Source organism: Sarcophilus harrisii, chromosome 5 (assembly GCF_902635505.1).
Source record: "Sarcophilus harrisii chromosome 5, mSarHar1.11, whole genome shotgun sequence".
Classification (NCBI taxonomy): domain Eukaryota; kingdom Metazoa; phylum Chordata; class Mammalia; order Dasyuromorphia; family Dasyuridae; genus Sarcophilus; species Sarcophilus harrisii.
Window position 1 is genome coordinate 69,199,181 of NC_045430.1, and position 24,303 is coordinate 69,223,483.

At 35.1% G+C, this 24,303-nt stretch overlaps 1 protein-coding gene across 1 annotated transcript in view; it reads left to right on the top strand.

Moving 5' to 3' along the window:
- BEST3 (bestrophin 3) overlaps positions 1 to 24,303 on the top strand; it is a 49,603-nt gene that overhangs the window by 13,410 nt on the left and 11,890 nt on the right. The window contains exons 4-8 of the mRNA XM_031940677.1: positions 262 to 416; positions 2,341 to 2,418; positions 2,503 to 2,655; positions 7,433 to 7,513; positions 8,551 to 8,702. Of these exons, the coding sequence (XP_031796537.1) occupies positions 262 to 416; positions 2,341 to 2,418; positions 2,503 to 2,655; positions 7,433 to 7,513; positions 8,551 to 8,702 (619 nt within the window). The remainder of the gene's footprint in view (positions 1 to 261; positions 417 to 2,340; positions 2,419 to 2,502; positions 2,656 to 7,432; positions 7,514 to 8,550; positions 8,703 to 24,303) is intronic.

A 24,303-nucleotide genomic window follows, 5' to 3' on the forward strand; every position in this document is an offset into this window, starting at 1 on the left:
CTAAAAATAATAGCTTTTTATTTTGAAAATACAAGCAAAGATAGTTTTCAACACTCACCCCTGCAAAACCTTGTGTTCCAAATTTTTTCTCCCTCCCTTTCCCTAACCCCTCCTCTAGACAGCAAGTAATCCAATACATGTTAAACATGTGCAATTCTTCTATATATAATTCCACAATTATCATGCTGCACAAGAAAAATCAGATCAAAAAGGAAAACAGTAAGAAAGAAAACAAAAAGTATGTCTTTCTTTTCTATCCAGGTTTTATGACTGCAGATGAAAGAAAATTATTTGATAACCTTAAATCTCCCCATCTAAAATACTGGGTTCCATTCATCTGGTTTGGAAATCTGGCATCTAAGGCCCGAAAAGAGGGAAGAATCAGAGACAGTGTTGATCTACAATCATTAATGACTGTAAGTATTTCATGAGCTAAAGACAAAAGCGAGAAGTTATGGAACAAGAAGAAAGAATCATCATCTCCATTACATTGGTTGGTAATTTTGCTCCATGACAAGGAAATATAATGTCCCTTAAAGAGTCTGGACTTAGGTGAGGCTAAAAGTGTCGAAGCAACTTCTGGATTAATTCCAGAACAAGTTTAAAACTTAGAGTTTGCTTCAAAATGCTTAAAAACAACATTTTATTGGGGAATCCTCAAAATAGACAAGGTCAAAGTAGTTCATTAGGGACTGTAGTGGGCCAGATCATGAGTCCTCAACCTAGACTGAAATCAAATGATGATTTTCAAATATGAAAAAAGAGGATATTACTTGTCTGTAATACATTCTTTCTGTTGGGAGAAAAGTAGTTAGTTCTTCCAAAAAATTAACAACAAATTACAATCTTCTAAAATTCCCTATTGAAATGTTTAGAATGACTTTATTTAAATTTTTAATCCTTATCTTTCCATCCAGAGAAGAGCAGAATGGTAAAGCAGTTAAGAGCTGGCCTTGGAATAAGGAAGACCTGAGTTTATGTTCCACATCTGACACATACTGGCTGCGTGACTTTGGGCAAGTCATTAGCGTGCCCATAGCAACTCTCTAAGACTGTAAGTTGCAGAGCCAGTGTCAGTTTGCTTTGGTAGAGGGAGTTTCCCATTGGAAATAACAAGTCCAGTAAAAAAAAAAAAAAAAAAAACCCAAACAAAAAAAACTATTGCGACCTCTAATCAACATTTAAAATCATAGTTTGACTTATAGGATCATATATATGAAATTGATAATAACCTAAGAGATAATATAACCCAATCCTCATTTTCTAGGCAAGGAACTTGAAACCCATGGAGGTTATTCACTAGCCCTTGATCATCTAATCAATAAGGAAGCAATAAAGTTAGAATTTAAAGCTCCTTTACTCCTCTGACCCCTCCCTTTTTAAAAATTTTTAATTTTCTCCCCATTTACTTGTTAATTTCATTACAATATCCCTGTAAAGCAGTTAATTTAACTGTCATTCTCTTCATTTTACAGATGAAGAAGCAGTCTCAAGCTCAAGAGATTTGCTCATAGACATACAACTAGAATCAGAGCCAGAGTTTGAATTCAAGTCGCTGACTCCAAATTCATTGCTTTTTCTACTGAGACATATTGCCACACTGATGAAGGATAAAAGATGATATGAGAAAGGCAGCATGTTATGGTAGAAAGAATATTGATCTTGGAAGCAGATGAGACCTATGTTCAGATCCTAACTCCAAGACTCACTTTGATGACCATGGGTTGAGCTCTCTTACCTCAGTTTCCTCATCTGTAAAATACCTCTGAGTAATGCTTGCCTCCTCAGGATTGCTTTGAGGTTCCAATGAGATAACACTTGTAACATGCTTTACAAATATTAAAACTCTATGCATTCATAATTATGATAATGATGATGACATAACTACAAAATCATGAACCTCTGTTTTTTCTTGAAAATTACCTATTTAGATTAGATTTAGTCACGCCCTACAAATCCATCAGCTTGGGAGGTGATGTTTTATTTCAATGGCATTGCCTGACTCAAAGCATTTTAAAAATTCCTTTTGCTAGCTATTAGAAGCCCCTAATATACTCTATAAGAAAACTTATCTAATGAATTATATATATTATATATATAAAATATACATATATATTATATATCATATATGTGATATATATATATATAATTTATTGGATATATATTTATATATGTACATATTATATATGTTATATATATATATAGATCTAGCTTGTAAGTGCCATGTCTTCATTCTTAATCCTGGTTTATGTTCATCCCACATCCATTTTTAGCACCCCTACTGCCACCCTTCCCACTGTCATCTCAACAAGTCACAAAAGCTGTATGTTTCTGAATTAGGAGATGAATCGGTATCGATCCTGGTGCAGTCTCTTGTTTGGCTACGACTGGGTTGGAATTCCACTCGTCTACACCCAGGTAGAGAATTGCTTACAAACCTTATTTGGGCTTCCATATCCCCCTCCTGGCTCTATCCCTCACTGAGATTTCTCTTTATTGCAGGTTGTCACTCTTGCTGTCTATACCTTCTTCTTCGCATGCTTGATTGGACGTCAATTTTTGGATCCCACCAAAGGCTATGCGGGACATGACTTAGATCTCTACATTCCAATCTTTACCCTCTTACAATTCTTCTTCTATGCAGGATGGCTCAAGGTAATCAGTTTAAGCCCCGGCCACTGAGTTTGGTTTGTAATTTCTGAGAAACTAAGATTATAGCTGTGCCATGTACCAAACTGCCCTTACTGACTCCATAAAAGCTCATTCTCTTTAATTTTTCAAATTTTGTTATATTTTAAATTCTGAACTGTCTCCTTCCCTACATCCTCACTCTGCATCATTTGACAAAGATATACATATGTATGTTTGTATGTATGTAAAAGCATTCTATGCATTCTTCTAGTTATCAATTCTTTCTCTGGAAGTGGATAGCTTCTTCCTTCCTAGCACCTCTACAGTTATTTTGAGCATTTATAATACTCAGAATAACTTAATTATTCAGTTATTTTTCAGACAGTATTTTCAAACAGTATGTAGTAACGACATACAACATTCTCATGGTATTGCTTATTTCAAATCTTTATTATTTTATGCAAATTTTTCCATGTTTTTCTAACATCAACTGGTTCATCATTTCTTACCGTAATAGAATACAGAGTACAGAAGTATTCTATCACAACCATGTATCACAATTTGTTTAACCATTCCCCAACTGAGGGACATCCTTTCAATTTCCAGTTCCTTAATACTACAAAAGGAGCTGCTATAAATATTTTAGAACATATAGGTTCTTTTCTTTTTTCCCCTGATTACCTTGGGAAACAGACCTAGGAATATCAAAGGGTATTCACAGTTCTATGACTCTTTGGAATTTGGAGATTGCTCTCCAAAATGATTGGATCAGTTTACAGTTTCACCAACAGTGTATTAGCATACCTATTTTCCTATAACCTCTGCAACATTTGTCATTTTCCTGTTTATTATATTAGCCAACCTGAAAGGTATGAGATGATATCTCCAAGTTGTCTTAATTTGCATTTCTCTAATCAATAATTATTTAGAGTGTTGTTTTGATTTCTTCATTGAAAAACAGCCTTTCATATCCTCTTGTCATTTATCAATTAATGAATGTGAAGTTCATTTTTTTTTTTTTTTTTTTTTTTTTTTTGCTGAGGCAATTGGGGTTAAGTGACTTGCCCAGGGTCACCCAGCTAGGAAGTATTAAATATCTGAGACCATATTTGAGGTCAGGTCCTCCTGACTTGAGGGCTGGTGTTCTATCCTAGCTGCTCCATGAAGTTCATTCTTTAGGAAAATAATCAATAAGCATTTATTAAGGGACTATTATATGCTAGGGACTGGAAATATAAAGACAACATGAAACAGTTCCTATCTCCAGCAGTGTGGAATACTACAAAGGACACTGGGTTTGAGTTAGAGGAAGTAGATTTAACTCCTCTCTACATCTGAATAATGTTGAGCAAATCATTTAATCTCTCTAGGCTTCAGCTGTCTCATCTCTAAAATGAGGATCTCTTAGACTCCCTTCCAACTCTAAATCCTATGAACAAATAATTCAGGGACATTAGGATTTTGCAACTGGGAGCAAACTGGCAGCTCATGCTGAAAACAATATGACAATAGCCCAAGGTAGCTTATGAACAGTAAGCACTTAAATGAAAATGGATGCTTCTTTGATGTCTATTTTAAAAGATTTACTAGGTGAATATTCCCATTGGGTTTACAATAATATTATTAAAGCATATACTTACATTGAGTCTTTGTGCCTTAATAGCCAAAGACCTCAATGTAAAAGGTTAGCTTTGAACTGGGAACAGCTCCACTATTCCATAAGCAGCAAGGAATTAAGCTCTAAATCAGATGCCAAACATTTATAGATGATCATCTTATTTCTGTTCTACCCAGTGAAAAGTAATTACCATATAACACAGCAAATGTTTTTAAGCATACACTATGGGTAGAGGTTGCCCTACAACATTACATTTGACATGCTTTCAAACAATAAAAATGCTACGACATAAAACAGAATGAAGGTAAGAAATGTCAGAGTCAATATTAATTCTTTATTTGGGGAAATTAAAAATATGTCTGGACAATTGCCACAGTGGCAGAGCTCGACCCAATTATTGACATAGAGTAGGTTTGTTTTGACTTCATAATATCAGTGGTCTGATTCTCCTGTTGGATTATTTCTCCTATGTGAACATCTAAAAGGGTGTCCTGTAATGGGGAAACCTGAGATGATGTCAAAATTAAGTTATCTGAAATTCACTGTAGTGATAAGCCCAGAGAGACTTGTGGGGGAATATGGGACAAAGTGTTGAACAAGAAATCAGAGTTCAATTCCCACCTTTGATGCTTCCTGGCTCTGTGGCTTTAGGAAATATTTAACCTCTCTCTGGCTGAAGCAATTATTTAAGACTCATTCATTATATCACAGAGGGCTTGTAATCTTCCTATGTAGAGGGACTTTCTAAACTGGGAGTTGCACATATTGAAAAAATAGAGCTCCTTCTGTACTGGCTTGTATATTTCCTTTTTAAAGCTGGATTTTGAAAGCTCAGCCGTCCAAAAGACTAAATGCCATCATAATGTTATTGTTCAGTTATTTGTGTCTGACTCTTTATGATCTTAATTGGGATTTTCTGGGAAAAGACACTGCCATTTCCTTCTTCAGATCATTTTACAGATGAGGAAACGGAGGCAAACAGGGTTAAGTGACTTGCCTTTGGTTACAGTTATTAAGTGTCTGAAGCCAGATTTGAACTCGGGAAGATTCCTGACTTCCTGACTTCAGACCTGGCACTCCATCCATTGTGCCATCTAACTGCACCTCCATTACAATAGACCACCAAAGTTAAAGCTATGTCAGTGTTTCCTTTACTTTCAGTGATTAAAACTCTCAACCCAGTTGAAAAAATCATACTTGTATACATCTGTGTGCATTTAATGAATGCATTTCACAAAATCATCAACTTCAGAGTTGGAAGGAACCTGAGTCCATATTTTTTATTTTAAAGAGGAGGAAATTAAAATACAGAAAAGTTAAATGACTTTTACAAGATCTCACAGCTAGTAAGGATCTGAGATAGTATTTGGACTCTCTCTCTTTTACACACACATACACACACACATATGTATATGCATATGCATGTATGTATCAGTATATATTTATATATAAATCCCCAAAATAGCAGTGATTATCTATCATTCATTTTTTGTAATTAAGAAAGCAAAATTATAACTTTTGAAAGTTGTTTTATTACAAATGTCCTGAACTATAATTTAAACATTTAGTTATTATTTAGCTTTTCACACTTTGATTTATATTTTAAAAAAAAGTTGGACTGGCTGATCTCGAAGGCATTTTTAGTGCTAAATTCTATTATCCTTCTTATTAAATGTCATGGTTCATCCAATCCATCAGCCAAGAAGCATTAATTAGGCAATTACTATGATCTTGTCACTGTGCTAATCATGGGAGACATAAAAAAAATTTTTTTAAATGCCCTGACAAATTAGCTCTAAGGACTTTCACTACTTATCATGATCTAGGTACAACCCTGATTGCTTCCAAAAATATATAAGGAGCTTAATTCTAACGAAAGAGACAGTGGGTACAAGAGACAACACAGAGAGAGACAACACCTACAGAAACAGGTATATATAAGATACATTAAAAAATAGATGGGAGATAATCTCATAAGATAAGGTACAGTATAAGTACCTGGGGAGAAAGAAAAAGACCTCCTAAAATAAGTACCACATAAGTTGGATCTTGAAGAAAGAGAGAGATTTAAAGAAGTGGAGATGTGGAGAAAAAACATTTCAGTCACAGGGGACAATCCAGTTGCAAAGGTATGGATGTGGAAGTGGAGCATTGTATGTAGAGATAGCAAGTATAGTTGCACTATGTAGCATGAAGGAAAGTAATATGTAAGACTAGGGCTTATTCTTAGATGAGCATAAGTTTTCCTCAATAAAATGATAATTGAAAGTTCAAAATACCAATCTGTTTATGTTCCATGAGAATATAAGGCATGAAAAAAGAAATAAAAGGAAGATCAGAAAAAAGGCCAGCAAACTAGCACTGAAATCTATAGACTGATATCATCAAATACTTAAGAAGAAAAACAATTCATACACAATAGATCTCTGTAGTTTCATGCATTTTTTCTGTTTTACTCTGTGTGTATGTGTGCATTTATATGAAAGACAGACAGACACTGAGAGAGACAGAGAGAAAGAGAGGAAGAAAAAAGGAGAGAGGGAGGGAGAGACAGAGACAGAGACACAGAGACAGAGAAAGATAGAGAGAAAGACAGAGACAGAGAGAGTGAAGAAAAAGGGAGAGAGAGAGGGAGAGACAGAGACAGAGACACAGAGACAGAGAAAGATAGAGAGAAAGACAGAGAGAGAGAGACAGAGAAAGAGAAGAGAAGGAGTAAAAAGGAGAGACTAGAAAAGGCAGTGGAAAGAGTTCAGGAAGACCTGAGTTCAAATGCAGGCTTGGATACTTACTAGCTGTGTGATCTTGGGTCTGCCTCAGGTGTTTCATCTATAAGATGAGGAGAAAAAGAGCACCCACTTCCCAGGGTTACTGTAATATTTAAATGACATAATATTTCTAAAGTGCTTTGTAAACCTTAAAGTGCTTTATAAATGTTAGCTGTGTAAATGCAAATGCCTATTATATTTGGCATTTGTTAAATTCAAAATTAAAAAAATATTAATCTCCAAAAATGTGATGATTTGATCATTGCTGCCAGGAGCAGCAGAAACAACCCTTTTCTGGACTTTGCTTTAGGCCATGATAGATCCCAAAAGGATGAGGACTAAAAGAAGTGTCATGCTTTTCTTAGTTTTTTAGGGATTACCTCAGGCCTGATTCGGGCTTTGTTCTTAATTTCAGGTGGCAGAGCAACTTATCAACCCATTTGGTGAAGATGACGATGACTTTGAAACTAACTGGTGTATAGATAGAAATTTACAGGTCAGTAGCTTTTCTCTCCCACCTGATTCACAAACATTTAGAGTGATAAATTGCTGACAATATATCATTATTAATTAATTAATATCAATATTATTAATGAAGTATTACTAAAGGCTCTGCAGCTGTGCCTGTGAATGTGGTGAGCAGGAGGAAGCTGGCTCCCTGCGTCTTGTATGACTTGACAAGGCTCATTACCCCTCTCTGAGTACCTGCCTTTCTCCCTCAGGACTGACTCTGGGTTGCAGGGATACTTAGCTCCGCCAAGTGTTCTTTGTAAGTTTGACCAGCCCTTCAGAGCCCTACTCTCTCCTCCAGTGGAGAAGCGGGGCCTAGTTCCTGGTTTATTCTTCAGTCTTTCTCCAGGGCCACCCCACAGGCCAACAATCCCATAAATGGCTGTCCATCTCATGGTGGCCTAGGACCCCAAGTGACCAGATCTTAAAGATGTCTGATCACTGGGACCGTGGGTCAGTCCCTTCCCTTCTCACCTGGGAGGAAGGGCTGTGGCCTTCACAGACCCGGCCTAGGGAAGTCTTCTTCCTAGAAAGACTCTATAGCAGCTTCCTCTTCCCCCACAGGTCCTGGGCCAGTAAAGCCCATTCAGCGCTCCCATTTGTATGAGCCTTCCCTTAAAGGATCCCCAACATCCTAGAGAGAACCACATTGTCTCACTCACGTCCTTCAGCCCAGGTCCAAGACTAGTCTACTTTAGCACAAAACGCAGCACTAAGAAGGTAAGCAGCTTCTCCAAGGTCACCTGGAACCCTCATCCCAGGCCCAGCTGGGGACTAGAACAGTCCCAACTCCAGTGGAGCAGAGCTAGTCTGTGGGAACTTCATCCTACATGGAAAGAGTGTGGGGTTGGGGTCAGAAAGAACTGGATTCAAATCCTGGCAGCCTGCGTGACCTTGGACAAGTAACTTGACCTCTCTCCATCTGCTTCTCCCTCTGTGAAATGACCACCCTAAAGTCCCTTCCAACTCAAACTCTATGATCCTAGGACCTGACCTAGTCTGACACTGTGGCTCTGGTCTTAGGTCTCTCTTTTGGCTGTGGACGAAATGCATATGAGTCTCCCCAAGATGAAGAAGGATATTTACTGGGATGATTCAGCTGCACAACCCCCTTACACACTGGCAGCAGCTGACTACTGCATTCCCTCTTTCCTGGGATCTACGATTCAGATGGGGTAAATAACATTTCTTTTGTGAGCAATTTGCAGGGGTAAGAATTCAACAGATTGTAATGCTGTTCGTTTTCTAGAAGCAGTTTTGTTGTACAATAGATAAGAGCACTGGGCCCGGAGTGAGGAAGACCTGGTTTCAAATGATTAAAACTTTTTTTTTTAATAACTTTTTTTTTTTTTTTTTTTTTTTTGCTGAGGCAATTGGAGTTAAGTGACTTTCCTAGGGTCACACAGCTAGGAAGTGTTAAGGTCAAATTTGAATTCAGGTCCTCCTGACTTCAGGGCTGGTGCTCTATCCACTGCGCCACCTAACTGACCCAGAAACTTATTAGCTTACATTTTTTTGTAAATGGAATTTATAAAACGTAAAAGATTACGTTTTTCTTTTTTGTTCATCATGGAGGTTTCAGTCACAAGATTGACAGAAAATCATCCAGAAATGAAGCTGAAATAAAACCAAAAGTCATCAATAAATTTATTTAGATTTTTTAAAAAAAGAAACTATCTAGCTGTGTGATTCTAGGCAAGTCAATGAACTGCTGTCTGCCTCAGTTTTCTCAGCTCTACAATGGGGACGATAATAATCTCCGAGTAGTTATGAAGATCAGATGAAATGTTGTTTGTAAAGAGCTTAGCACAGAGCCTCGCACATAAGATGCTATCTAAATGTTATTACTGTTGTTGCTATTTCTCACTTTGAAACTGTTTCTATGATTATCCAGAAAAAAATGTATCCTCAAAACTGGGAGCTTATTCAGTTTTGTTTGCTTCAAAGTTGTAGGTAAGGGTAGAAAGAAAAGCAATAATGTTGGTTGCTTTTTTGATCCTGAAGCTAACTTGTATTTTATTTTGGTTTTAATATCAAATAAGGAGTCTACTTGCTGTGGGCTTCTTAAGCATAGCTGTATATTTCCATTTTTCAAAATGTGATGAATTTGTGTCCACATGAGCTTCTAGACATTCAAGATATTCAAAAGAAGCTCTTTGATGGCCTTGCTGATCTATAGGGAGCTCACATAATCCTAGGAGACAGAAAGTTTTGCCAGAATAAATTTCTCTAAAGTCCTTTGTCTTTTTAAAACATGAGAAGTTTGAATCTATTGCAGTCATATCAATATAGTTTATGTTGAAGTAACCTGAGACCCAAAGAAATTAGTGACACTAAATGAAAGTAAAATAAAGCAAGCATAGTTAGTGCTAAATGTATAAAAAACACTTTAATATTAGTCTTTTTGAAAATTGTGAGGAAGGAGGGATGTTCCAAGGAGATTTGTTTTCTCGAATGTAGGAAAGATTTATTTTGCATTCTGGCAAGAATGGGTGACTAGGTGAGTAGAAACATCTTTGAAATTTTTCAGTTTCAAAGCATTTGAATTTTATTTTCCTGTTCTGAAACACAAGTCCCTCCCCTGATTCCTCAGTAATTACATGTTACACCAAGTTATATGAAATCTCCACCCCTCAGAGACATAGCCGATCTCTGCCCTAAAGGAGCTTCCATTCTAGAAGAGGAAAGATAACAGAGGAGGACTCAGGGCAAAGAACAAAAGATTCTTTTCAAATCTCAGGCATCAGCCCTGATTACAAAAGTCAGTCTCTGACCTTCTTTGATGTCCCAAGGAGATATTTTTTTTAAACTCACAATTAAGTTTGAGTTTATTATTAGTATATACTTGTTATTCTGGGTCAACCTTCATAGGTGAATTTAGCTTTGTTGGTTCCCCACTACTTTCCCCACAAGAAACCTAATCTATTTTCCTCTTTTCCTTCAGGGCTTTGCCCTCAGTTAACTATTAACTAAAAATGAGAATATTTGAATTCTAATAAGGGATTCTTACAGACCAGAAGTCCTTCAAGATCCAGAGGACATGAACCCCAATGATAGAATTTAAGACACTGTAACAGCTAATGAGGGAGATATTTTGGTCAAGGGAACCTGCTCAGGGGCCCTCAAATCACCCTGCTACTACTTGAAAGCATATTTCATTTCTATTTAGCAAACATTTATAAATATCTGTTGTTTGAAGGGCATTGTACTAAGTCCTGGTAGGTATATGAAATTTGGACAAGACTTAATTGAAACTATATATTCCCTTTCAATGACTAACTCTTTTTGCCCAATTCAGGGTGGCCAGAGCTAGTTTCATTGTTATTTCCTATCATTCTAGAATCTCCCTAAAGAGTAATTTATTCATTCCTATATTTTGCTATTTTAAATCTTGTGTAATACATTCTGTGACGACAGATTTCTGGGTCCATCTGGAAACCTTATTTTGTAGCTGAAAATGTTTTTTTTTTTTTTTTTTTTTGATTGACTCATTTTGTCTTCCAAGATATAGACATAGGGAGACTTATAAGCATTTCATTTTTTTTCTCTAGTTGATGCTAAATGTCTGAGGATATAGCTAAAGGGAGAGAGTTATTAGTATTCCTGATGCATGCAAATCATTGTTATTACTATACTTAGATCATTACATGTAATTACTTCAGAGTACTAAATTTCCAGTGTTTGATCAATTGTTGGTTCATAGTGGTTCAAAGTGTTTTCTTTCTCTTATTCTCTCTTGTCATTATTCTACTTAGTGCTTTCACCATGTTCCTCTACTTAACATTATTAATTCAGATTTCTACTTCAGTCTCCATGATTTTTAGAGACTCAGTTGAATCACATCTCCCTAAGCAAGAGATATTCATCTAGGTACTGAATCACAAAATGTTAGAACTCTGAAAGACCTTGGAGATCACCTATTTCAAACCCCTCATTTTATAGATGAAGAGAGTGCAGAAAGAAACATAAATAAAAAATATTTTTGTTATGGAATTAACAGGAAAGTTTTGGAAACTATAGGACAGGAAACAAAACTCCTAAAATGAAGACCAGAAGGGTTGTTATATAAAAGCAAAAATAAAATTATCAATCCAGAGAAAGAGAATTTCCATCAATGATGGTGATAGATTTAAGAGGTAGTGACTGACACCAGAAAAGCTGGAAGTGGGAGGTTTATGAAATTGAATTTGACTGAAATTAGTGGTTCAGGGTAACGATTTAAATATTAACAAGTATATTTCATTGGTGGTACCTGATTTTGTGACAGAGTCAGGATACAAACAATTTATCAAGATATTATCTATCTATCAACATCTATCAATATATTAGAAAAATGATAATGATAATATCAATATAAAGAAAAATGATAATTGCTTAGCTTTCATACTTCATTTACTGAAAACAAACAGACCATTATTTGTTGGCTCATTTTTGCATAAGGAAAAGCTCTTCCTATAGGTAGTCTGTGGCTCTGACTTATTTAATTCAGAAATCAAACTTCTTTCATCTTTTCTATTCAGGAATCAGATTTGACTCTTAGCCATGACTCTTAAAGCCCAGGAATTATAAAAGCAAGATAATGCTTGTTTGTCCATAAAGACCAAAAGGAGCCAGTCCATAGCCACCTGAGAAATCCTTCCTATTCTTTTCCTCACCACAATCAACATACCACAGGATCATAGGGTCTTAGATACAGAATTAGTCCAACTCTCATTTTATAGAAGGGGAAATTGATGCCCAAAGAAGTTAACTGACTTGCCTGTTGTCACTCACATAATAAATGACTGTTAGAATTTGAACCATGTCATTTCCATAGCTTGGAAGCAGCATTCCCTTTTGCTCTGTATTATGGAACAAAGCCATTACAGTGACATGTATCCAGAGGACTAAATTATTGTTATTATATCTGATTCTTTGTGACCCCTTTTGAGGTTTTCTTGGTGGGGACGCTGGTGTGGCTTGCCATTTCCTTCTCCAACTTATTTTACATATGGGGAAACTGAGTGAAATAGGGTTAAGTGACATGATCAAGGTCACACAGCTAGTAAGTGTCTGAGGCCATATTTAAACTCAGGAAGATGAGATTTTGCTCTAGCACTATGCAACCTAGCGGCACCTAGAACTAAATATTCATTGCTAAAATACAGTCAAGTATTTCTTGCCTGTTGAGTTTAAGTGAAAAAAAATTTTAAAACTATATTTTGACCTTTCTAAATTCTCTAATCTCTTATAAAATTCTCTTATCAATACTCATCCCCTACTCCCCCCAAAACAACAACAACAATAAAAGAGTCATTAATTGCAGGCAGTGGAGAAGAGATTTAGAATGGAAAAATGATAGTTATAAATAAAAAATGGAATTAAGGAACTAGGGTAGAAGCTAGGTCTCTTACTCATTCTAGCTATGAATAAATGAAGAGTTAAAATAAATCTAGCACTTGGATTGCTTTAGCAGCAGAATTTAACAACTAAAGCAGACTAGGGGGATTTAGATACAGTGGGGAGAGATCTGGTTTGGAATCAGAAAATTCAGCAAATCACTTAAGATTTTGGAAGTTTCCTTATTTGGAAAGTGAAAGGGTTAGACTAAATGGCTTCTGAAGTCACTTCCAGCTATAAATATATGAGCCTATGATGTTCTGACTTTTTAATCTTCCCTTCTCTCAGTTTAGCTTATTTTCCTGGTACTGAAGGGGATGCTACTTTTGAACTTTAGTTTTTTTAATTAAAGCTTTTTAATTTTCAAAACATATGCATGGATAATTTTTCAACATTAACCCTTGCAAAACTTTATGTTCCAGTTTTTCCCTGCCTTCCCCCCACCCCCTCTCCTAGATGGAAAGTAATCCAATATTTGTTAAACATGGTAAAAATAAGTTAAATCCAATATTTGTATACATATTTATACAATTATCTTGATGTACAAGAAAAATCAAATCAAAAAGGAAAAAAATGAGAAAGAAAATAAAATGCAAGCAAATAAAAACAAAAAGAGGGAAAATGTTATGTTATGATCCACCCTCAGTTCCCACAATCCTTTCTCTGGAGACAGATGGCTCTCTCCATCATAAGATCATTGGAACTGGTCTCAGTCATCTCATTGTTGAAGAGAGCCAAATCCATCAGAACTGATTATGGTATAGTCTTGTTGTTGCCATGTATAACGATCTCCTGGTCCTGCTCATTTCACTCAGCATCAGTTCATGTAAGTCTCTCCAGGCCTCTCTGAAATCCTCCTGCTGATCATTTCTTATAGAACAATAATATTCCATAACAGTCATATTACATAACTTATTTAACCATTCCCCAACCAAAGGGCATCCACTCTGTTTCTAGTTCCTTGCCACTACAAAAAGAGCTGCCACAAATATTTTTTGCACATGTGGGTCCCTTTCCCTTCTTTAAAATCTCTTTGGGATACAGGCCCAGTAGAAACACTGCTGGATCAAAGGGTATTCACTGTTTGATGGCCCTTTGGGCATAGTTCCAAATTTGAGCTTTAGTTTTCAAAGTTTCTTGCCATTGGATCTTGATGTTATAGAGTATAAAAGATGAAGTGACTGAGATAAAGATGTGAGCTTCTGAGATATTGATTTATTAACCAATGTGTGCCAAGTAAATAACAGACTGGGATTAGACCTCAGCCTAGAGATGGACCTCCATAAAGGGTTTTTTCAATATATTTTTAATTAGATTTTTATACATTAAAAGTGATTAATCAAATAAGACCAATTAATTAAAAGAAAACAATTAACCAGGATACAAAATTAAGTAACCTGATTTCTAATTGGAGAAAAGATTAGGGAATTTCTGAATTGGGTGGGGGAAAGTAAGCAGAAATAAGAAAAAGAGATATCCCAGTGTTGATAGCCAAATTTCTTTGGCTATTATCTCTTTTCATCAAAAGCTGAACTGTTGTAATATTGATCATTTTAACATACAGATTAGAGTTCTGGATCAGGAAAAAAATTAGATTATTCATTTCTATTTGGCATCTTTTAGGTGCTTGGTAAATCTCTTTAAATGCCATAAACTCCACCTCCTAAGACATTAGTCAAGTCAACTAGGATCTTTCAAATCCTTCCTATTTTACCTGGATCAAATAATAAGTTTGTATTTATTTCCTCACATCCTAAAATCATGGATTTCAAGTAGAATAAGACATTAGATGTCCTTAAATACAAACTTCGCCTTTTACAGATGAAGAAACTGAGGCTGAATAGCTTTTTCAGAAACTGAGGGTCTTTCCAGTTGTTCATTCTACTGATTTCACAGACCTCCTCCTCCTCTTCACTACAGCTGTTCACAGAATCCATATCTTTGATCTTGCCATTACCTACGAGTGTTTCACTTCTATATTCAAGAAATAACAATCTTTTTTTTTTCATTCTCTCTCCCCCTATGTCTATCTTTAAACCTATTGTTCATCCTTACCATGACCAGTGCCTTCATCCCTCAGTCAGTACCTTCTCTGCTCTGGTTACATTGATCTGGTTCCTTGATTGCTTCCCAAGCTATCATCCTTGTTCTTCTTACACTCTCCTCCTTTGACTTCTTGGTGAACCAGTTCATCTCCATGTCATCTCACTCTTAAATCTCCTGTCTTATTGTCAAACTTCAAGCCTGCATTGCTCCCACCATCTTTCTCCTTTGGTCCTATCCATGTTCTATTAAACCAAGCTGGAGGACGTCATTAAAATGCGTAGGGATGGATTACAAATTTATGTTATCTAATCTTCACTGGGACCTCAGTGAAACAAGGCAATCCTTCTATTCTTCTCCCATTGATTCTCTATACCACTCACTGTATCAGCTATTTTAAACCTTTTCTTGTTTCCTTAAAATTTCCATACCACCTTCTCCTGAGTGCTCTCAGCTGAGGACTTTGCCTTAGACTTCATCAAAATTTTGAAACCATTTGCAACAATCTCTCTATTTTCCCATTTCTGCTCTAACATTGTTCTGGCTGCATCCCTGTCTAGCTCCTTCATTCCAGCCTCTGATTAAAAAATGGTCCTATATATGTCCTTGCTCACATCCCTTAGCATCTTCTCTGTCACTTTGCCTCCTTTACCATCCCAACTTTCTAATTTTCTATCTCCCTATAGCTATATATCCCCCTTTTTTTATTGCCATAATCATACCTGTTTCCCCCATCCTTGAAAAACTCTTTCCAAATCCTACCATTTCTGCCATCAATTGCCCCATATCTTTTCTTCTCTTCTCAACTAAGCTCCTTGAAATAGCCATCTACATTCTTTTTTTTTTTTTAGTAGACTTTTTTAATATATTTAGTTGGAAAGGGCCATATGCTTCTTTACTTGAAAAAAAAAACATTCTTTTCTACCTCTCCAACAAGAGATCATTCAACTTTCACTTAGAGATATATGTAGGGGAAAGCTGCTACTTCCTGCTTTGGAGTAGCTTAATATATGAATAGCCATCTACATTCAATGTTTCTGCTTCCTCGTTTCTCAATTCTTCCGAATTTCTTGTAGTCTGGATTCGGATCTCAACATTTGATTGAAATTGCTCTCTCCAAAGTTATCAATGATCTCTTGCCAAAGCTAACAACCTTAACTCAGTCTTCAGTTTTGATCTCTCTGCATCATCTGATACTGTTAATCAGTATCCTACTCCTAAATACTTCTTCTATTCCTAAATATTCTTTCCTCTTGGGATTTTTGTGACACTTCTATATGTTTATTTCACTGGCTTCACCTCCTGCCTGTCTGAGATCTCCTTCTTTGTAGAATTTTCACATGTCATGTCTATTAATCACAAATATTTCCAAAGCTCAGTCCTGGACCCTCTTCTTTTTCCCCTATAAACTTTTTCACTTGATGATCTCAGCAGCTTCTATGATTTAATTTATAATCTCTAAGCAAAAAATATACAAAGCTATATTTATTGCCTCAGACTATTGAGCTCTAGTCCTATATCACAATCTGCCTATTGGACATTTCAAACGGAAGGTCCCATCCATATCTTAAATTCAACATGTCAAAAATAGAAGTCATTAACTCTACCTCTTCAAAATTTTCCTATTATTAGGGAGATCATAAGTCTCCTTTTCCATCAATTGTGTTCACAACCTCAGTATCATCCTGGACTTCCCACTCTTACTCACCCCACATATACACTCAGTTTCCAGATATTGCTATTTTTTTCAGATCATGATGCAATAAAGATCACATATAATATAATAAAATATAATATAATATAATAAAAGGCCAGGGGAAAATAGACCAAAAATTAATTGGAAACTAAATAATCTAATCCTAAAGAATGAATGGGTGAAACAACAAATCAAAGACACAATCAATAACTTCATCCAAGAGAATGACAATAATGAGATAACATACCAGAATTTGTGGGATGTAGCCAAAGCAGTTATAAGGGGAAATTTTATATCGCTAGATATTTCTTGCATAAAATAGAGAAAGAGAAGATCAGTGAATTGGGTTTACAATTTAAAAAGCTAGAAAAAGAACAAATTAAAAACCCTCAATTAAATACCAAATTTGAAATTTTGAAAATAAAAATTTTGAAAAATTTGAAATTAATAAAATTGAAAGTAAGAATTAACTATTGAAAATGAACTATTGAATTAATAAATAAAACTAAGAGTTGGTTTTATGAAAAAAAAAAAAACCCAACAAAATAGATAAACCTTTAGTTAATTTGATTAGAAAAAGGAAAGAAAAAAATCAAATTGTTTGTCCCAAATATTGCTATTTTTTTATTCACAACTTTTTTTTTTAATCTGAGCTCTCTTTTCTCTATTCATATAACCACCACCTAATTCAGGACATCACCATTTCTCAACTGGATTATTATGCTACCCTTCTAATTGTTTTCCCTAACTCATCTCTCCCTACTCCAGTCTGTAATTTTTTCCTAATGGACACCCTGACCATATCACCCATCCTTCTCAGTAAACTTCAATGCCTTCCTGTTGCTTCCAGGATCAAACATAAACTCCTCTGTTTAATATCTAAAGCTCTTTACAACCTGGTCCCTTGCCTTACACATTACTCTTCTCCATTCATTCTACCATTCAACCATATTGGCCAATTTACTGTTCTTCACAGGAAATGTTCCATCTCCCATCTCCATGCCTTTGTATTAGGTTTTACTCATGTTTGGAAAATTCTCCCTCCTTAATTCTACCTCTTAGAACTCCTGGCTTCCTTCCAGACTCATAAAAATGGCCTCTTTTATAGGACTTTCTCAGCTGGTACTCCTGGCTACCTCAAGGATCTTTCCATTTACTCTGCATGTATCTTGTATCTCTGTATGTATACAAGTAAATGCTTGTTGATTGATTAAGAGAGATTAAAGATCACATAGGTAGCATATAAAATGGGATTTAAAAGTCAGATCTCCCCTGATTACAAGTCCAGCCTCCTATAGACTATTACAGATCACATTGCCTCTTTATTATCTCAGGAATCCTTTCCTTCAAACACATTTAGTTTGGGCTCTTCAGCATTTTAGCATCATTTTCTGATTAGGCGATGCATGATCTGCTATGTTAATTGGGGGTATCTCTTCATTAGCTTAATGTTGGAAACATTTTGAACCATAATGAAGAAAAAAGTCTGTAAACAGCAAAAACATATGTCACTGCTAAGATGCTTAGCAAGAAAAGTTCTAAAAATAATAGTGTTTTTCTTAGTATAAATTATAAATATCCACATTTGGTACACTAACCTTTACCAGGAAAAGCCCAGAAAACAAAATCAATTAAAATTTGCTGGGGGGAAAAAAAGTAGGAAAAGTTCTAGACATTGGAATGAATCAGAGGAAATCTGCCACTGGTTTAATCACAGATTTGAAGGAACATGCTTTTCTTCAAGGTCTACTAACCTGAAGAACTCCCAAGTGCTTATTTGGGAAGCAATGGGAGTTAGTCATTCACCCACATTTTCCAGACTTTGAAAAATAAAATAGATGAGCCAGAAAATCTAATGTCCCTCAAAGCAACAGTTAATGCTATACTATAGAGCAAATCAAAGACAAAGAAGTCATAGTCCATTTCCATCCATTTAGATAATCCATCCATCCACCCCATTGCCTTGTTTCCCATTAAAAAGATTTAAAATCCTAGGAAAGAAAGATGCTATAACTGCTCCTGAAATGAGTTCTCCAACATGTATGTGTGTGTTGGATATTCTAATCTTTAACTGAATACACAGATCTTTTTTGTACTACCTAATCTAAAAGTGTGTCACCTATGTTACTGATACCTGAGGAGGCTGCTAAAGCATCCGTGCTATGAGTCACCAAACTTTTACAAGTCCTAATGATCTTGCCCTTCCAAAGGCATTTTTTCCCTTTCTTTTATGATTCCAATAACTAAAAATTTAGTTATTAGTCTAAATTTCTTGTGGGGGCTGATAAAGGAAGAAGCTCTATTATCTATGATTATTTTTGCAAGGAAGGGAAATAATAAAATTGAATAATGGGAACTCTTATAATAAGATGAAGAATTGTAGTGGCTCGTTTCTTTTGTTTTTTAAAATTATAACTGCTAATTGTAAAATATTAATTTTACTTAAGCTTCATTCCAAACATCTTTTTTTCTTTTCTTTCCTTCTCCCCCCCTCTTTTAAGTTGGCTTTATCTATTTCAACCAGGCTGTAAATTCAAGGGCTACTTTGGGTTCTAAACACTCTGATCAAGTAATTTAGTGGCACCTCAGTAACCAGAGACTTATCATATTCATGTTGAATTTAGTGAAGATACCCACTAAATTAGCTTCATCTACTATAGTTCATGGTTTGCAAGTGTAAGTTTTGCCAGTAAACACCCTCCCCAGTAGTTGTTATAGACATGCAATATCATGTCTAGCCAGAATTCCTAAAAATAATCATTGGGAGCAAAATAATCTTGTTCCATTGAAATATACTATGTATATTTAAAGCACAACATAAAATAAATGCACTTTTTTTGATGACTGGTTAATAAAGCAAAGATATTCTCAGTGACAATATTCCCAGTGTAACAAAAAAAAAAAATATATATATATATATACACATGTATATGTATGTACATATGTTAATAAAGCTTTAATCAATAGAAACTTTATTAAACTGTGATGTAATATAATTATAAAGTAGTCTTTTACCAAAATAAAAACTTCTTTTAAGATAATTATATAAGAATGTTTAAGTTAGAGAAGAAATGCTTATAATTTATTTTTATAATAAAAATAACCACAAAACTTCATTTTCTTCCCTTAATAGGGAGGAATAATTAATCAATAATCAATTATTATTTCTGATCATCAACCAAATCATTTCCAATGGAGCAGTAATGAACTGAATCAGCTACGCCCAGAGAAAGAACTCTGGGAGATGACTAAAAACCATTACATTGAATTCCCAATCCCTATATTTATGCACACCTGCATTTTTGATTTCCTTCACAAGCTAATTGTACAATATTTCAGAGTCTGAGTCTTTTTGTACAGCAAAATAACGGTTTGGTCATGTATACTTATTGTGTATTTAATTTATATTTTAATATATTTAACATCTACTGGTCATCCTGCCATCTGGGGGAAGGGGTGGGGGTAAGAAGTAAAAAACTGGAACAAGAGGTTTGGCAATTGTTAATGCTGTAAAGTTACCCATACATATAACCTGTAAATAAAAGGCTATTAAATAAAAAAAAAAAGTTATAACATTGTTTTCCCATCTAGAGATGGAAACATTTTAACTTTTAAATAATATATATTTTCCCCTTGTTTACCTTTCTATGCTTCTCTTGTATTTTGTATTTGAAAAATAAATATTGTTTTCTTTTTTTTAATTTTTTTTTATTTTTTTTTTTGTAATTCTATTTTTTTTTAAATTTAATAGCCTTTTATTTACAGGATATATACATGGGTAACTTTACAGCATTAACAATTGCCAAACCTCTTGTTCCAATTTTTCACCTCTTACCCCCCCACCCCCTCCCCCAGATGGCAGGGTGACCAGTAGATGTTAAATATATTAAAATATAACTTAGATACACAATAAGTATACATGACCAAAACATTATTTTGCTGTACAAAAAGAATCAGACTCTGAATTATTGTACAATTAGCTTGTGAAGGAAATCAAAAATGCAGGTGTGCATAAATATAGGGATTGGGAATTCAATGTAATGGTTTTTAGTCATCTCCCAGAGTTCTTTTTCTGGGCGTAGCTAGTTCAGTTCATTACTGCTCCATTAGAAATGATTTGGTTGATCTCGTTGCTGAGGATGGCCTGGTCCATCAGAACTGGTCATCATCTAGTATTGTTGTTGAAGTATATAATGATCTCCTGGTCCTGCTCATTTCACTCAGCATCAGTTCGTGTAAGTCTCTCCAGGCCTTTCTGAAATCATCCTGTTGGTCATTTCTTACAGAACAGTAATATTCTATAATATTCATATACCACAATTTATTCAGCCATTCTCCAACTGATGGACATCCATTCAGTTTCCAGTTTTTAGCCACTACAAAAAGGGCTGCCACAAACATTCGTGCACATACAGGTCCCTTTCCCTTCTTTATAATCTCTTTGGGATATAATCCCAGTAGTAACACTGCTGGATCAAAGGGTATACACAGTTTGATAACTTTTTGAGCATAGTTCCAAACTACTCTCCAAAATGGTTGGATTCGTTCACAACTCCACCAACAATGCATCAATGTCCCAGTTTTCCCGCATCCCCTCCAACAATCATCGTTGTTTTTTCCTGTCATCTTAGCCAATCTGACAGGTGTGTAGTGGTATCTTAGAGTTGTCTTAATTTGCATTTCTCTGATTAATAATGACTTGGAGCATCTTTTCAAAATATTCTGTTTTCAATAGAAAAAATTATTTCTGATCATATGATATCAATAAATCTTTATTAAGTTCCTACTCTGTGCTAGGCACTGAGCTAAGAGCTGGGGATACAAAAAAACAAAAGACAGTGCCTGCCCTGGGACTGACAGTGGGAGAGACAACATGAAAACAACTAAATACAAAGCAGCTATCTACAGGAACATCCTAAGGAACTGAATATAAATAAGTATTTTTAGCCTTTTTTACAATCCAATCTCAAGGTCTCTATTGCTCCTCAGTCTTTATCCTCTTTTTTAATATTACAAATACTACATATATCTATCCATATTCTGTTTATAGTTGAATAGGATATGATTTCTGAAAGAGAGACAAGAGAAGCATCTTTGGAAAGAATCATTCATAATTCTAGTCTCAACTTCTTTATAGTCAGATGCAATAAAATGAAATTTCTCCCTTGTTTTGATTTTTCGGTTTTTTTTAAGTATAGTAAATAAGTCTCATGAGGTGGAGAGACAACATACCTCACTGAAGTCTTGGAGAACTGTCTGAGGTTGTGATGTGGTCATTGTGATATAGCTCATGTGTTGCAGGATTTGAATCCAGATCTTTCTGATTTCACATCTATTACTTCTTGTAGCATAAGGTAATATAATTCCTCAGATGAAAGCTCAAAATGTGGAGGAGCTCTCAATGACAAACTAATCATTGAGTTCTAAGATCATAGAGCTAGAGTTGGAAAGGGACTTTAAAAGCATCTAATCCAGACCCTTCATTTGACAGATTAGGAAACTGAAACCCAGAGATGTAAAAAACAGCTTGCTCCTTGACACTTAAGTAAAAAATTTTCCAATTTTGTGCAATGTCAAAAACAAGAACTAAAGGGCAAAATGACCATGATTTACTCCTCCATCAATGGTGACAAAGTTAAGGTGGTAAGATCATACCTAGTATACAGTAAGGAGAAACACAGGTCATTTCTCAACTCAGGATTTTCTCTCTTTATAGATATAGTTTTTTTTAAAAAATCATTAAAACATTACTTAAGATGTAAATATGCTTAAAAATTTACATTTACATCTCCATTAAAATTATCTTCTAAATGTTCTGAATTTTCATGAAATCACAAACTCTTATCACTGAAAGGGACCTTAACAGTCATCTGAGGAAATCCCCTCTACTAATTCCTAGAGTTTATCATTCAGCTCTTCTTGAATACATCCTATGATGAGAAGTTCATATTTTATGCATTTACATGGCAATTTGAAGAACTGTTATTATAGCTCAAGGAATCGTGGAATAAAGTATTTCTTAGGAAGCTTTGATTGAAATAACATTCATTGTGATTGTGATAGAATAGTCAGGAGTTAACAACCTACTGGAAGAACAATTAAAGTAATAGAAAACTTTGTTACTGATAATTCACTTATTTTAGTTGTATCCAACTCTTCAAAATCCTATATGGGGTTTTCTTGGTCAAGATACTGGAATGATTTACCACTTCCTTCTCCAATGGATTAATTACACAGAGATTAAGTGATTTACATAACTTATGATGTACATGATTTACATGAAGTCATATAGTTTAGGAGTGAATCCAGATTTGAACTCAAATCTCCCTAATTCCAAGTTCAGCACTCTATCTGTTGAGCCATCTAGCTGCCTCCATTTTGGTAAAGTTAATCATGTGAATAAAGTTTTCTAACTTGACTAAGGTCATTGTTGGTCTTGAGTAAATGAGTAAGTGCATCTTCGCGAATATATTTGAATATAACTGTGCATTTAACAGTAATCTTCCAAGCGAGTTCACATTTCAATGTCATTAATCGCTTAATAAATAGATATTACATGCAAGATACTATGCTAAGCATTGAAGATAAATTATAAAAGTAGGTAGGTCTCTATACCCAAAGAATTTGATATCTAGAATAGGACAGAAATATAAAAGGTAAATGAATAATGCAAGGCAACAGGTGCCAACAATGCTAGAGAGACAACATGATCAGAGTGACCTGGGGTCAGGAAGACTTACCTAAACTGAGAACCTTGCTCTGTTACTCATTAGTCATGTGACCATGGATCAGTTCTTTAATGTCTCTGAACTTCTACTTTCTTATTTGTAAAATGGGGATAACAATGTCTACCGTAACTACCTTGCAGGGTTGTTGGGAGGTTTAATGAGATAAAAGCCTTTGTAAACTCCATAGTGGTATATTTTATTGTTGTTCAGTCATATTTAATTCTTTGTGATACTTGATTTTTATTTTTTAGTATAGTAAATAATAGATGTACCATAGCACACCAGAATTGTCCATGGCATTATTTTTTGTTTCTTTTTTGTTTTTGTTTTTTTTGTTGTTGTTGTTTTTTTTGGCAAAGATACTGGAATTTTTTGCCATTTCCTTTTCCCATAGATTAAAGTAAGCAGGGTTAAATGATTTGCCCAGGATCACACAGCAAGTAAGTGTCTGAGGTTAGATTTGAATTCTGGTCTTCCTGACTCTGGACCTGGCACTCCCTCCACTGTGCCACTTAGCTTCCTCCAAGTAGTATACAGCTGTCAGGTACTGTCCTCCCAGTACATTATATACATTAGCTTCTTAATAAATCCTTGTTGGATTGAATTGCATTGAATAAATGCTAAACAGGAGTATCAAAGATGGCAGCCTTACTAAGGGCTGGGCTGGTTAAGGAGGACTAGGACAGTCTTTTTTTTTTTTTTAATTTAATAGCCTTTTATTTACAAGTTATATGTATGGGTAACTTTACAGCATTAACAATTGCCAAACCTTTTGTTCCAATTTTTCACCTCTTACCCCCCCCCCACCTCCTCCCCCAGATGGCAGGATGACCAGTAGATGTTAAATATATTAAAATATAAATTAGATACACAATAAGTATACATGACCAAAACGTTATTTTGCTGTACAAAAAGAATCAGACTCTGAAA